Here is a 17,255-nt window from a genome sequence, read left to right as displayed (position 1 = left end):
TCTTACCATAGTTATAGACTGCCAGAATTATGAGATACTGAGTAGTGTAGAACAAAGCAGGAATAACACAAACACATTAGAACAACATAAGACATGCATACGAAGGGGGTATGGCCACAGTCAGTCAATTACAGTGAAAGTGCAGTGAAATTTAAATGTTATAGCTGTTTGTGGAAAGCATTTTCATTATGTAAGAATCCCTCATGGAGTCCTATGCAAACCAATGGCCTACTTTTATATACAGAAGGTGGCACTTTGCTTTTCTACAATCAGCATCACATTTATTTATAATTACATTTCAGGTAGGGATGAGACCTATAGGCACCAAGAACCTGTTGGCACACTGGTACCATAGGCACTGTGTCTCTTACTCCTGTTCTAACCCAAGTATTATTAACAGAAAATTAGATTTGGGGCCTTTTCAAATAATATATTGGGCAGCAAAAAATCCAAAATGCAGAACATTTCTATTAGGGAAATGTCATTCTTTTCTAGGTGAGACAAAGTTCTTAGCATTGTGGTATAGGGAAAGATACAAGAATATCAAGAAAATGCTTCTGGATTATTGCAGTTCTGCAACCTACAAGCTGTCTTTGAGTAAAAACAAACGGTTTGGCGTATTACCTTGAGAGAGTGGTAGAAGAGGAATTAATATTATAACATGCATAAATAATCATAATGATAGTAATAACAATGTAGTAATTATGAACAAGTGAATTTATTTCTCTCCAGGCCTTTGTTCATTCACAGTTACAAAACAAAGGATTTTTTTCCCTTAAAGGATGGATGGTGGAAGTTATTTCTTTGATTGGTTATAGAAACAACCAAAACCATAGCAGGATTAATCCTTTCTCATTCACGTAAACATAGCATCGAATACTTGAAGATAGTGTGGTTCAAGAAAAAATATGCATTTCTAGATACTCAATAAACAGTGGCTCATTTAATACTTAAAGGAGTATGTAACATATTCAGACAGTCATTTTATTTGCATCCTAATAGCAAAAGACAGCATTTACTAATCCATAAGATTGATGTTAAATTCTAATCTGCAGAAGAAAGCAACCAGAAGACTGTACGGGATACTCTGTTTTATAAATTTCATAATCCTGAGTGTGAAAACATAAATCTCAGTAACATGATTGCTTAGAGTACCTTACTCTTCTATCTTTCTATACTGGCAAGGTCAGAAATTTAAGGGATTCAAATCTTATAATAAGCATCAGTAGTCCAAATAAGAAAACATTTTATTACATGGACATCTTCGTTCTCTTATTCTAGGGCCAAATAAGCTTAGTAGACTTCTTAAATGTTGCTTTTTTCTTGTTTTTTTCCCAGAAAAAAAATTAAGGCTTTTTATTTTTCAGACTTTTTTATTCTTTTAAGCTACCTATATTTATTCCTCCTACTCTACTCTGCAGTCCTTTAGAAGTCCTTCACAGGGCTGGGTTTTCTTGCTTGTGTTTCCAATGGCTTACTGTTCCAAGAAAGATTGTGATTATGCATGTTATTTTAATTAGAATAAACTTTGCTTATAAAAAAATTGGTAAAAGGAATCCAAATTATGTAGAAAGAGAAAGTAATCTGGAAAGCAATTGTGTGTCTCAGTTAAATCTTGTCATATTCACAGTCATTAAAACCACTAAATTAAAAGCTTTCATCCTATTTTGGCAAGGAAGAACCATGGATCCAGGGTGGCATCTGTGATGCTATTTTGCTTTCTGCTGAACTAGATGGACAACTTTTAATGGATGTGGTTCTTAGATGGAGTCAGTAAATGCCACATGTGCAAACTGCTTGCAACTGATGCTGGGTAAAGTCCGATAAACACTCCAGTGCATTTGTTCTTTCTCATTCAGGCACAATGTTTCGCAAGAAGAAAAAGAAGCGACCTGAGATCTCTGCTCCTCAGAATTTTGAACATCGTGTACACACATCATTTGATCCAAAGGAAGGGAAGTTTATTGGCTTGCCACCTCAATGGCAAAATATTTTGGACACTTTGAAACGTCCCAAACCTGTTGTAGACCCTTCAAGGATTACACGGGTACAGCTTCAGCCTATGAAGGTAAGAAGAAAATATTAGCACTCCCCAGAACACTTTCTAATCATTTAGTTCATGTATGTATCTTTCCAATCGAGGCATTCCATGCAGCTTAATGTTAGTATTCATGATAAAAAAGTGCAGACATGAATAAGAGTTGAAAAGTTGAAAAAAAATTGCTGAAGAGGCAAATCAGAACTTCATCAATTTTCAATATGATTTATTAAGTATATTGTTTGGGGAGGTTTCTGGCAAATATTTTCTAGTGGTAGATCTCTGCATTAGTCTGTTACAGCAAACCTGGAAAGAGCTATGGATTGCCTGCAAGCTAACCCGTTGATTATATTAGTTTTTCCCATATGGCATCTTTCGGGTATGTTGGGGCTGCAACTCCCAGAATTGGTACTCTTGGATAAATGGTGGGAATCTTGAGAGCTGTAGTTTCAGTACATCAGCAGGCTGAATTATGGCATTGACTCGAATTTACTTCATCTCATGTCAAAGAAGCAATCTGGTTTTAGTGTGGATTTACCCGCATGCCATATTATGCTTTTACTGGACATATTTTAAAAGGCTCAACTCATTTTCTTTTACTGTGTAGAAAGAACAGTAGAATCTATCCATTCTGTGCATTCAGTCTGGATAGATATTTCCCTCTTCTTAGGATATTGGGAAAAGGGTCACTGAATCAGGCAGAGGAAAAAGATAAACATTTTGATATTCTGAATAATAAGATGTGCAGGAAGTACACCACTGTAATAATGGGGTACCTTAACTACCCTGACTTAAACTGGGAGACAAACTCAGAAGCAATTGGGAAATCAAACAGGGTCCAGGGTCAGCTAAACTGGACTTAATCCTTACTAATAGGGATGAAATGATAGAAGGGATGGAAGTCGTAGGAACTTTCATGGAAAATGGCCATATCATACTAGCAGAGGTGGTATTCAGCAGGTTCTGACCAGTTCTGGAGAACCGGTAGCAGAAATTTTGAGTAGTTCGGAGAACTGGCAAATGCCACCTCTGACTGGAGATTTTACAGTATCCTTTCCCTGCCACGCCCACCAAGCCACGCCCACAGAACTGGTAGTAAAAAAATTGAATCCCACTACTGGAATTCATCATAATGCAGGCACTGATAACTGAACAAAGTCAGACTAGTGTTTTAGATTTTAAGAGAGCTGATTTCAACAAAGTAAGAAACAGTTAGGAAATACTTAATATATTAAATACTTAATATGGACAGAAAACCTAAAGGGAAAAACAACCCAAGATACTTGGGAAACTGAAAAATGAGATTTTAAAGCCTAATCAAACAAAATATCACAGAGAAATGGAAAAAGGAATCCCAGATGAAACCAGCACGGTTGAATAAAGAGGTCTCTGACAAACTGAGGGACAAAAAGGATAAATGTAAAAAAATGGAAAGAAGGGTTCATAACTAGAGCACAATATCAGAAGACAGCCCAAATCTGCAAGGAGTTAAGGAAAACTAAGGCTCAGAGACTAAGACTAACAACAAATGCAATTTTTTTTTAAAAAAAGTTTCTTTTGATATGTAAGGAGTAAGAAGAAAGTCAAGGAAATGATAGGTCCACTGGTAGGAGAAGATGGCAAAACTGACAGGCAGCAGAGAAAAAGCCAAACTGCTTAATTTCTTCTTTGCATCTGTCTTCATACAAAACTTATCAAAAATACCAGTGTGGGAGTCAGATTAGGAAAACAGGTTAAAAAAGGCAAAAAATGAGTAAGAAAACACCTTTTCACTTGATATCTGTAGAGATCTTCATTCATCCAGATCATGGTTATCCCAAAAGTGCCTTTTTTGTAGGAGTCAACTGGATTTTCTTGTTTTTTCCTTTGAGGATGTTTTGTTTCTCGTCCAAGAAGCTTCTTCAGCTCTGACAGGATAGTGGGGAACTCATTTCATTTGATGAATTCAGATTGCCAGGACCAGATGGTTTACATCCTAGGATTCTGAAGGAGCTGGCAGATGTGATCTTGGAACCACTGAACAAAATCTTTTGAATCTTTGGAAAGGAGCTGATGTGGTTCTAAATTTTTTTTTTAAAAAAGGAATAAAATGGAACCAGGAAACTACAGAACAATCAGTTTGTCATTAATACCTGGAAAAATCTTAGAAAAGATAAGCAAACAATGGATTTGTAAGCACCTAGAAACAAACAAGGCAATTAATAGAAGCCAGTATGAGTTTGTTAAGACAAATTCTGCTAAATAAACCTTATTGCCTTCTTTGCTAAAGTGATTAAATTAGTGGATCAAGGATATGACAATGGATGATAACTCAAGCATCCAATGTTGCAGATATAGTATATGTGAATTTCAGCAATGCATTTAATACAGTAGTCCACAGTCTACTTCTTGTTAGAATGGAACAATGTGGTATAAACAGTACAACCACCAGATGGATTCACAATTGGCTGACCAATCACACTCAGCATGTAGCCCTCAACAAAGCTATATCTACTCTATATTGAGAGAAATATGCAGTGTGGTTCCTCAAGATTCTGTTTCAGTGTTCTTCAACACTTTATTTAACTAAATTTGTAAGATTTTTTCAGAATGGTTTTCATTCTAATGCAGTCTGTTATATCTAGACTATTTAGATATTGATCTGGGTTATACATTGCTTTTAATCATACTTCATTGACTAAGTCACAGTTAATCAGATTCAAACCCTAAGCCATAGATTTACAAATCAGTACAGTGAGTTTTACACAAATCCTAAATTATTATGCAATTTGCTTGGTCATAGCTTACCTCAGGATATAGTTAGTAAATCTATCCATTATCTCAATCCATGGAGGAAAAATGTATAAAGCAATCTAAGATGTATATTCATATTTGTCCTTCTTTGTTAATGTAAACATTGTCGTTAGGAAAGATTATGGCATTGAATAAAACGGAAGTGATAAAATAATCCCTGAAGAGGGGACTTACTTGTGTCATCCATTCTTCTTTTCACAGTGAGAAGTCTTATCTTTTTGCTTATAGCAGTCTTGTAAACCAAATCACACTATTGCCAGTAAGAAAATAGTGAAACATAGATGCATGTTTACACACAGACTGATGATGATGCATTATCATCTGGCCAAAAAGACCTAATACTTCGTTACTAAGACTTGCTTGTAGTTATTTGCTGCCTGTTTTCCAGTTGTCCAGAAGACGTGCAACATGTAAATATCATATATAAATATGATAAGAAAGACACAAAGAGAAAGAAAAGGAAAGAAAAGAAAAGAAAGAAAGAAAGAAAAGATTGATTTTAGGTTTGGACTTGTTTTAGAAATGTCATATATAACAGAACAGGACATCTTTAAAGCAGCAGTATCTCCAAATTATTTCAAAACAGTAAGGTAGATGCTGGTATTTAGAAAATTGTTTAATGAGTGACAGTTCCTTCTCTCTGGCATTTCGGAAAAGAGTGTAATAAGCTAATCTGTGGGAGTAAATGTCCTCCATTATGGATATTAATAATCACAGATTGCCAGAGATCCCTCTTTATGGAGAATGTATGAATCACTTTTTATATATATATACAAAAAGTGAATTTCACAATAGTTAGATTTCCATTTTCTAATATTTACGTAAATTGAGCATGGAGAGCTGGTAATTTCCCATGACAGCGCCTGGTTGAAAGATTTCTTAAGTTGAATTTAGACCAACATTTCTACCATTCTTGAAAATTGGGTGGTGGTGTTTTTGTTTGTTTTTGTTTTTAACCCAGGCTAGCAATATAGATCAGGGTATTTGGTGGATTTTTTTTTTTTGCTAGGATGAAGTAATTTACTGGCAGTATAGGTCAGGATATTTTGGAGGTTTTGCTAGGATGCCATAATTTACTGGTGGATTGTGAAAACATAGATGAGTTATACATGGCACAGTTCTGATATTGGATTAGTTAAATGTAGTATTCACAAGAGAATGTGTGAATGTGCTATCACATATCAGACATTGTGTTAAGAAGTTTCCAATCACCAGGCCATCTTTCTAAATGCTTAAATGAGCATTATTAAGTAAGGAACTGGTTGGATTCAAATACGTCACATAAGTCATGATGTGGTTTGTTTTGTTTGTTTTAGTGTAATATGTGACTTGAGCTATTTTGATTTTGATTAACTTTATGCTGAAAAAAAAATTAACTATTGTGTGTTCAAATTAGCATGATATGTAAATCCAGCCATTGAGAGCTTTGTTGAAAGATCTTATTATTTATTTTTAAATTTGATTTATATCCCATTTTTACATATGATTATAAATAATAATATAATTATTTTTGTATAACTCCAGGTGGTATACATAATGCTCATATGTCCTGTTTTCCCCACACTTACTGTGAGGTTAGTAGGACTGAGAAAAAATGACTGGTCCAAAGTCACCCATCCAGGTTTCATTCCACAGAAAGACGAGAGCCCACGTCTCTATATTTCTTGTGAGATAATAAACTGGAAGACATTATTCTTAAGTAACTAATGAAGTGTAGTGTGTACAGAAAGAATACTGATCTATATAATTAAGCATTAGCAAACAACACATAAGTTGAGACAGATCTGAGTAAACAAAGATCTATCCAGTCACCTTCAAAGTTCTAATGGCTGGCAGTGTATAATAAAAGCATACAGACAGTCCTCGCTTAAGAAGCAGTCATTTAACAACCATTCAGAGTTACAACAGCCTTGGAGAAGTTATTTTATGGTTTGTAAAGCACTTCCAGATGTTGTGAAATGTTGTGCAACCCCCAAAGACATATGACTGCATTTCAAGCACTTGGCAACTAGCTCACATTTACAGCTGTTGGCAGTATCTCACAATAATTTGACCACAGTTTGCAACATTTTTTGCTGTTTTGAAGTGATGTAGCACACGGCATTGTTATACTGAGCCTTCCTTTGGAGAAGTAATATTAATAGATTCTTAAGCTTCTGACTTCCTATGTAAATGAGTTGGCTGAGTTGTAAGACAGGTAATATATAGTAGAAGTAGGTGTCTGGGTAGGAAAATGCAGCTATTGTGTTCCAAGTCAATATCTTTGCATAGTTAAAATAATTTTATAAGCTTATAACTAGTTTCCTATGAAAAGGAATTCCTTTAATTTGAGTTATTATAATAGATGTTAAAAAAGAACATTTATTTGCTTTTTACCCTTCAACATATTATCCAGTAAAACAGCAGCAGGTAATAAAAACAGATTGTGTATCAAATCATAGAATTGGCTCATCGTGTGCATGTTTACTATCGATTAAACTACATATTTTTCTTTTGCATGTGGTTGTCTGAACTGGACCTCAGTCATTGCTTTAAACCAGGAATTAAAAAAGAATGGCAGGCAACACAAATCAATGTATTGTAGATCTGCTCCATTTGGAGGTTTACTTTTGGATAAATTCTATAACACCTAATTTGTTAGTAGCACCAAACCATTTTTAAGTTGTTGAGCAGTAAATATAAGTATGATTCTCTTCTTGGATTTGCATTTTCAGAGTGAACTAGGGATAGTTCACTACTTACGTACAGTATGTAGAAATATATGTAAATTTGTCCCAGATTTAGATATTCCCTTTCTTAATGAATGAGCAGATGACATTAACTTTCCTCAATTAATCAATTAATTAATTGTTTTATGGTAGACGGTTGTGCGAGCCAGCACATTTGAAGTGGAAGGATATATCTCTGGAATACTCAATGACATCCAGAAGCTCTCCCTCATCAGTTCTAACACCCTGAGGGGTAAGAGCCCTACTAGCAGGAGAAGAGCCCAGTCACTAGGACTTCTAGGAGAAGATGAACCAACTGACATATATCTACACTGCGCTGAACCAGACTGGGCAGACAAATATGGAAACTACCTCAACTGCAACGGTGGAAATAAATCATCTCGAAGGCAGACCTTATGGCCTGATTATAAGCCCATGTTGGACGGGCAGGCTCATTCCAATAGCCTAGTCATGAAAGCGCAATCTCTTGACCCTTCAGAGTTCCAAGGGGCAAATAGCCACTTTGCTCCACTCTCATCAGGTTTTCAGCACCAGCAATACATCCCTGTTCCTGAAGTAAACAGAGAAAATGCTGTAGCAAGAAGACACTCCGAAGAGAACTATGTTCAGCCCTGCCATGGGAGCCAAGCTAATTTGAGGCCACCTGGAGAAGGTAGTCCTGGCTCTAAATCAAGGGAAAACAGTTTGAAGCGGCGGCTGTTGCGAACTGTGTTCCCGTCATCCAACCCTTCAAATAAGATTGGAAACAACCCACAGATAAAGGTATGTGTGCTTGGTTCCCTAGAAGGTATTATATTAGTACCTTTCTAGCCTGAGAGCTTCCAAGTTCCAATTCTCAAAGCAAATATTGCTTTGAGAATCTTCTTACAACTCATCTTCTTACAACTTGCAAATCATTTCAGGAGGTTATAATTATATTATGAAGATAACCTTAAAATATATGTTTCAACACATATTGCTACATGCACAGTGTATGTATATGTATTTCAATTGCAAGCTATCTTAGAAACCCATTTCTGCTCTCACAAAAACTTTGCCTGTCAGTGTCATTGTTTATTTGAACATAAATTTCTTATCTTATGTAAGAATTAAATGAAACATAATCTAAAACATTAGAAAATTGGGGAGAGTCATTAGCTGGGACAGAGAAACCACCAGAAAAAAAAGAAAAAATAATGCAATTTCCACATCAGCCATTTTCATGCAAACTCATAACTCACTGAATATTATTCTGGCTGGAAAAATATAAATTTCTATGTATATTGTTTCTTGACTTTCTTGTGTCTCACATTACTTCCATCTTCTCTGCTATGTGTTTTTATTTTTGCCAAACTGCTTTCCGAAAAATTAAATCCTCTAGTAATAATTTTGTTTCTTCTTTTGATTAAATGAACCGGAGCCCAGCTTAAGACCATTTGTTTTACAAAATATTTCAAGAACTATTTTATTGACATCATTGGTACCAGATTAATTTTGCTCATTTGTAAAGTGGCAATTTAGTAACTATATTGATTGCCTAATTATAGTGTCCAGGTCCAAACTATCCAATTTGTTGAGTTGCGCATTTAGTGTGTCTGAAGCAGAAATAACCAGCACTGGAAGCATGTCGAGACTGGTACTACAGAGCAAAAAGGCAAAGATTAAATCTTTTCACTGGTGCTAAGTTCCAAATGAAAATGTGGTCTGGCATTGTTATTTGCATCAAGAGGGAACTCCCTTTGGTGCTAGTCAGACTTGAGTGATTTCTTTTGCCTTGAAAGAGGCACCTTTTCAGAAAATAGCTCTGAACCTGGCAGGACCAGGTCTACTATTTGGCAGAAAGAAAATTTTGGATGCCATTCAAGGTTAGCAATTGTTAAGTGTTTAACTTTTAGCTACATTTTGTTTTTCCTGCCAGACATGGAGGAGGAGGAATGCTTGCAGAATTTTTTTTTCTCCAATATACCAAAATTAATAGGTAGTGAAATAACATACTGTACCCAAACTGAGAAAATGGAATAATAAAAGGTCAATATAGCTATATTTAATAATATGTTAAAGGATTTAGTTAGTTTTATATTAACGCTTTATAGATATATATTTTAGTTTCAACAAATGTTGCTCATTTATTCATTATTCTAGATATTGTTTTCTGATTTTATTAGCACTGTTATATTTTTGGTTGTATCTTCTCATATCCCCAGTTGTTATATTTACCAATCATATATATACATATACATACATATGTATGCATATACATATAAGCATGCACACACACACACGCACACACACACTTGGCCTTGGATACAAAGACGTACCTTATCTTCAGCTTCTAAGTTTTCTATGAAGCTCAGAAATAAATAAACCTTTGCTGCTTCTACTGCAATCTATCACATCTGTCCCTACTGTTAAGTTCCTACTATACCTGAGGAGTTGTATTAAGTGGAACACATGAAATAAGGTTGTGGAATCAGGGTGAGTTCCATAGAGCTGCATACAGTGGAAAGCAAAGGGCTAGCATAACTCCCATAAAAGGACATGCCAGGCTCAAATGCCTTCCTCTGAGGAGTCCCATTCAGATATTAGTATGTGTGGAGCTGTCGGTATGTAAGTGCTCTAGATAACTTTTTCCCCCATTTAGCATGGATGTGCACAAAAGGAAAGTCTCTATGCATAGATTTGTGCACATGTAGGCTTTTTCTGAGCTGATGTCCTAAATGTTGACTGTACATTATGTACATGAATTGGAGCTGAGCTATCTGTAATGCATGAGCCTTATAGAGAGAGTGTGACAGCAGTTCCGATTGGAGTAAATTTGTATAGAAAGGTTGGAGAAAAAGGCATGTCTATCTGTAGAGTACCTCCTACATAGGTAGTACTGGGTTCAAGAATTCTCCAAATGTTATATCTGATTCTTCATGATACAGGTAGTCCTTGAGTTACAATCGTAATGGAGTCTGTCTCTCACAGTCATAATTCGTGATGGTTGTAAAATGGGTCAGTCACATGACCAACCCAATTTTACAATTTTTGTGCTGGTCATTAAACAAATCACCATGGTCATTAAGTGAATCTGTGATAGTTAAGCAAACCAATTTCCATAAAATTGTCATAAAATGCATCTATGTGGCCACAGGACACTGCCAAGGGCTGTAAAGGCAGACCAGTTGCCAAGCAGACAAAGTGCAGTCACATGACTACAGCCCCCCCCCAAAAAAAACCTTTAGAACTTCAAATTTGGGTCACACCACGAATTTACCCAAGTACATCTATCAGAACTTCAAATGGTCCCTAAGCAACTAGTTGTACCTGTAATACAATTGCACCCCAAAGCAGTTGTCTGGTCCAGATTAATGTAACAGTATTCTACAATGCCATTGTATTCTTTTGTAACCACCTTCTCAAACAAGCACTGAGGATGGAATAATGTTTCAGAATTAAATGAAAATGTGAGCAGCATTATGGTCCAGTAACCATGCTAAAGTGGATGGAGTCTTGATGGAGACAAGAACAGAAAGTTGTGAAGTCAACTTACTGCCCTGCCGTGAAGCTTAGCCACTCTTTTTTAAGCCCAAGCACCACCCTGATATTGTAAAAGTAACAGGAAAAACAAATAAAAAAGATAATCTCTATCTGTACTGTCCTAGTCTCTTTGAAGGAGAGGTAGGATATATGATTTCAAAATTTCTAGTGTTGGTTCTTCAAAACAGTATAAATAGCGGGTTGGGAAAACACAGTTCCTGCAAAAACATGTTTTTAATATCAATTTTATCCAGACTTTTTACCCTTCCATATCCCAAACCTGTTCTAAATTTTGTTTTTCAAAAGTGATTGTTGCAGTGAGGATCCCAGAATTTTTGGAAGAGATCATAAAGCTGTTCTCTAGCGTCAGTTAGTAGCTGCTAATGGCTAACCAAATTTGGCTTGGTCCAACTATGAGAAGGAAACTGAAGAGAATATGTCCAGAGCCCTGCTGACTCAGAACACATTCATAAATAAAAGAATGATGTGGCAGGAGAGCCCAGCAACAGTAAAATTATGAACTGTGAGCAAAAGAGGCCGCAGATCTTCTACTGAACCTAGAATACCTACCAGTGTGGTTTTTTTTAATCTGATCTCTGCTGACAATTCATTTTGCAACTATCATTTTGATAGTCAGCTTTCATTTGTGATCTAGACCTATTTTCCCATGATTTTGTACTATTGCAATCTCGTGTTGTGCTGTAAATACATTTGAAATGAAAAGATAGCATAGTTGGTTTAGGTTAAATGATGTAGAAATAAATGGAAATATAAGTATGTTTATGTTGCTATTTTTTTTTTTTTTTTAAAAAAAGACATATAAACAATGTGCTGAATTTATAGTGTAAAAGTTACAAAAGTGGACTCTGAGTTTAAGTAGCTGTGGGTGCCCTAGAATACATAAAACAAAGCTGGTGATTTGAACACTCCTTGTTATAATACCTGAAAAGGTATTATAGACAGAAATGAGGAAAGTACATTTCATCAAGTAGTACTAGTAATTGTGTGTGCTGACAGTTCTCTCTTTCTGCATTCACTCATAATGTACAACGATTGAAATATATGCTTTCATATATGTATAGTATTGTATACCCACAGGAGTAAAAAAAAAAAGAAAAAAGCATGTAAGGCAGGGCTGTCAAACTCCTGGCCCATGGGCCAGATGTGTCACATGCTGGCCACACCCACGCCCGGTTTAGTGAAAGAGAAAAAAGTCCTGATATGTCATGTGATGCTATGAGTTTGACACCCCGATGTAAGGGATGCTATGCAAGATAATTAACTATATTTGCTTGCAGTATAAATATTACTAGCCCAAAATAAGGAGAATCTCTTCTATCCCTCTATATACTTAAATATATATATCATTTTTCACCTAATTAATACAGAATTGTAGAAAACATGACTCGGTCTTCTTAAACCATTATCTATTGGTGGCATCACTAGTCACCTAAGATCTGCTTTCTGACATAGATATGTTAGAATTATTGTCAGTATTGCATGGTAAGGCTAAATATTCCAGGAAAATAAGTATTGTATTGTGATAAGAACTTTTAACCTAGCTTGGAGAGGTAATAAAATATTAAGATTGATAACAATCTTATTAGAGAAACCAGGAAATCAGCTCAATAGGAAAGCTAAAACTACTTTTACAGATATAGGCTATAGTAACAATCTTGCAAGTCTGATTATGCTGTACCTCCTCCTCCTCCTCCTCCTCCTCCTCCTCTTCCTCCTCCTCCTCCTCCTCCTCCTCCTTATAGTTCAGTGAATTAGGGAGGCATGTATCAGAACTGTTTCCAAATATCATTTTCTTCTGAATTTAAAAAAAAGTGTCAGCTCTTTAGCCTAGGTATGATCTTCTGGGGCCACATTATTAGATGTCCAGTGCTGCATGTGGTCCAAAGGCCATGGGTTGGACACATCTGTTCTAAATTCTTCAAAAAAGAAATCAGATTCCTTTTGAATTAAGTCTGTACCAACATAATGCCAACACCGATTCTATAAAATGACTTGCAGTAAGTTTTTTCCCAGGAGAGGACGAATGAACATATCTAGGTAGTTATACTTTCTCTCACTCTTTTATTGCAGCTAAAGTTAGATTTCTAACAAAGCATTTTGAATTCATCTTACTTCATTCTTATAAATGGTATCTTTAATATATTAATGTATCTGTGATGAATGTTTTAGCTTTGTGATATCACAGTATCCTTCTGGACTGTCTCAGAAAATTCAGAGTGGGCGACTTCCTCCAGGGCTAGATCCAGTTGATGTTGGGAGAAGCTCAGCTCTAGATCCCTGCAATGTAAAGGGCCCCACAGCTCAACTCTCTTCCCATTCTTATTTAACATTTATATGAAATTGTTGGGTGAGGTCATTCAACGACACAAGGCTATGTACCATCAGTTGTACATTTCTGCCGTAGACCACCCAAGTATTAGTTCCCAGGTTCTTTCCCGGGTTTTGGAAGCTGTGGGAGTTTGGATGAGAAGGAACTGGCTTTTACTCAACATAAGAAGACTTAATGAATTTGGGCTTTAGGACCTTCCAGTTCAGGGGATTTTTGCTCTTTTATTCTGGACAGAGTAAAACTCCACCCCCCAAAGAGTTGGCACACAAGTACCTCTAGATTCTGGCTCCCAGTTGATGAGCAGGGACCAGTTGTGGTCAGGTGCACCTTGTGCGCACACAACAGTTGTGGGCAGGTACGCCTGTGCACAACCTCATCTTTTGCACTAATTATGCCTCTTCCTAGAAAAGGATTAGTTTTTAGTCACTCACACCTAAGTTACTTCAAAGTGCTTTACATCTGGCTGTCCTTGAAGAGTATTTGGAAGCAGCAGTTAGTCCAAAATGCAATGGTATATCCATGTAAGACATGGGCATTGAAAGTTCCACTGGCTCCCAACAGGTTTCTGAGTGCAATTTAACATGGTATTAGTCAACTATAAAGCTCTATATAGAATGGAGCCATTTTCTTTTCAGTACCACTAATTCCCAATTTTGTATTTGCTCATCCCACAAGATTTGTCAAGATAGCCACAGTCTGAGTCCTTTGAAACAGCGCCATTGAATGGGACCTAGGAAATATGCCTTCTATGTCATGGCACCTGCCTTATTGAACAGAATCTTCCCTGAGATTTGGGTGGCCACAACTCTCCTAGCGTTCCATAAGATCCTGAACACCTGTCTTTGTCCTCAGGTTGTTAGCAGAGTCTGAAATGTATGGTTCAGTTGGGTATTGTTTTAGGGGGTGTTAGCTTTTGCTATGATATTATTTTATTACTTTTTGATTGAAAGAGGTAGTTATACAGGTAGTCCTTGACTTACAACATTCTGTTTAGTGACTGTTCGAAGTTACAACAGCCCTGAAAAAGGTGACTTAGAACAATTTTTTACACTTACAACTTGCAGCATCCGCATGGTCACATGTTTCAGGAGATTGGCAGCTGCCACTGTCCCAGGGTCATGTGATCACCATTGGTTACTGTCCCAAAAAAGTCAATGGGAAAGCCAGATTCACTAAACAACCACATGATTCACATAACAACTGCAGTGATTTGCTTAACAACTGTTACAAAAGAGGCTGTAAAGAAGGGCACAACTCATTTAACAAATGCCTTGCTTAGCAACAGAAATTTTGGGCTCAATTATGGTCATAAATCAAGGACTACTTGCATACCTTCTATAAAATAAATGGATCAAAACGTATTTATATTCCATTTTACAGAGTGGGAGAACAACAGGGAATAAAAGCAGAGAAAAAGAAAGTCCCTTCAACAATAATAATATGGAATATATGCAGTAGCTGAATAATTGGGTGTTCAGAATAGTACCTAATGATTGAGTCTTCTAGAAGAACATAACACTACTTCCTTCTGTTACAGATCACCTTTATATTGATCTGATAAAAGTTTCATATGAAATTCCAACCGTTACAGCTTAGCTCAGCTGGCATCATCCATGCACAAAAGGGATACTTTAGTAGACCTTGAAGTTCTAGAAGTATAAGAAAGCCTAAAGGGATAAAGAAACCTAAAGGCTGCAAATTGAGGGCCAAACTTGCTGAGGACATATTAAAAAATACATTTTAAACGGTTGCCTGATTGAACTGGTAGAGATTGTAAAGAGAGAGTAAGAATAAAAAGAATGGAGAATTAATTTTAAACAACATTATTTCACATAATTATCTGTAGCAGATCCCCTTTCTCTATAATAATGTTGTTAAACATAATATTTTAACATATTCTAAATTTGCTTATTTAAAAGTTGTGCATATAAAATCTTGGCAACATAGAATTGTTTATCACATATTTTTATTACAGTCCCATTTTAAAATACATTTTTGTTTTAATCTCTTTTTCAGCTTTTAAAATTTATAAATAGAATGGTTCTTTTTGTGAATAAGATACATGATTGAATATTTAATAGATATGTAAAAGGTTCTGCAGCATGAAATCTAATTGTATAACTTTGTGGTATATATATTTTGAAATAACACCTGGACAATGACCAAGTTAAACTATTGGTCTTGTAATGTATTAAAGGTGTTCTAACAAGAAAGAAAAGTGGCTTATTCAGGTGACATATTTTTTAGAGAATATACAATAGTATAAATGTTTTTCTCTACTGAACTTCTAGTACCATTAAAACAGTTGGGAGAGGGATTGTGATGCCACACAAGATACTTACCTCTTTGAAACTCAGCTAAAGATAATAAACACTTTGCTTGTTGACTGCATGTGATAGGTTCTTTACCTAACTTTATATGACTTTAAAAATAATAAGAATTTTATTTCTCATCCCTGCTCTATCTCCATAAACATGAAATTGCACGAGGTGGTGATTGTACAATACCTATCATACATATGCATATATACAAGCCAAGAAAATTGTGGTGGCATATGGGGTGTCTTTCAAATAGAAGAATAGAAATTGCTCAAGAAACTCATCACCATTTGAGAGTGCAACAGGGAATACAGGCAAATTCTTGTTGAATGTTAGAAGAAATTTCCTAACAGAAATAGTTAAAGAATGGAATCAGTTACTCTGAGAGATTGTGACTTCCCTCTGCTGAATGGTTTCAACTGAAGACTAGACAGTCATGTATCAAGTATGCTTTAATTTAGACTTAGATATTGAATTGGCTCATTACAGTGTGTGTGTTTGTATTGGGCAGTTTCCTCCCCAAGATGGCATCCTCTGCAATCTATATGTGTGCTATTTTGAAATACAAAGAATATTTTAATCTCTATTCAAACAATTGTTTCAATAATTCCATTTATGTAGATTGCATCAGCACTGATTCAAATACATTTAATGTATTTATCTGAATTGACAGTTCTGCTAATGATACATTTTCTTCTATTCTTTACAAGCCAAATCCCTTCTTCAGGGCACCCCAGCACTGGAGTTCACCACACAGTCCTGCAGCCAAATCCCAGTCTCTTCCCTCTGACCAGCCTGTGCCTGATTATGCTAGGATTTCAGAAGCTGGTGATTCCCCTCACAAGTCCCCAACCATTGAACATAGAATTGGCTTGCCTCAAGGTAGGCCATCGCCAGCAGGGTCCCCACGGAACAGACACACCCAAACCAGCTCCAGCAACCTTCACCTCCCCCTGGATGCGAAAACACAGCCAAACAGTGAGGATCCAGCAGTGGTAACTCATGAGCAGTTCAAAGCTGCATTGAGGATGGTGGTGGACCAAGGAGATCCTAGGACAATGCTAGAAAGCTACGTCAAGATCGGTGAAGGATCTACGGGTATTGTCTGTATTGCGCGTGAGAAGCATTCTGGAAGGCAGATAGCAGTGAAGATGATGGATTTACGGAAGCAGCAGCGGCGAGAACTCCTTTTTAATGAGGTAACCAAATTAATAGATATTAAATGTAACCTTATTTGCACAAAAGTAGACAGTAATGTCAGTGAGATGTAGTACTGCGTCTACAAAAGAGGCAGAAGAAAGATTATTCATTTGGCTTTTAGAGATTGCTTTTGGTGCCATATATTCATATCATTTCATAACTTACTTTCATCAGGGATTCTGTGCTGGTTTAAAAGCAGTTTTGAACTTCTGCGTTCCCACTCTGTTAGAGGTGTTGGAGCACTGAGTCGATCTATTTCCAGATCAACTGTGATGTAGTTGAAATTGTAGCAAAGCTGGAGGGAAGTGTTTTACTTTTTAAAAATG

General features: G+C 36.2%; 1 protein-coding gene across 3 annotated transcripts in view; it reads left to right on the top strand.

The window, feature by feature from the left end:
• PAK6 (p21 (RAC1) activated kinase 6) overlaps positions 1-17,255 on the top strand; it is a 64,421-nt gene that overhangs the window by 33,500 nt on the left and 13,666 nt on the right. For all 3 annotated transcript variants that reach the window (XM_087951721.1, XM_026664567.2, XM_087951722.1), the window contains 3 exons: positions 1,860-2,068; positions 7,693-8,322; positions 16,440-16,928. In XM_087951721.1, the coding sequence (XP_087807847.1) occupies positions 1,865-2,068; positions 7,693-8,322; positions 16,440-16,928 (1,323 nt within the window). In that variant the 5' untranslated portion in view covers positions 1,860-1,864. The remainder of the gene's footprint in view (positions 1-1,859; positions 2,069-7,692; positions 8,323-16,439; positions 16,929-17,255) is intronic.

This window comes from Notechis scutatus, chromosome 1, assembly GCF_049901735.1.
Source record: "Notechis scutatus isolate UNSWTSFEM ecotype Mainland chromosome 1, rNotScu1.2, whole genome shotgun sequence".
Taxonomy (NCBI): Eukaryota; Metazoa; Chordata; class Lepidosauria; order Squamata; family Elapidae; genus Notechis; species Notechis scutatus.
This window is presented reverse-complemented; position numbering and strand designations above follow the sequence as displayed.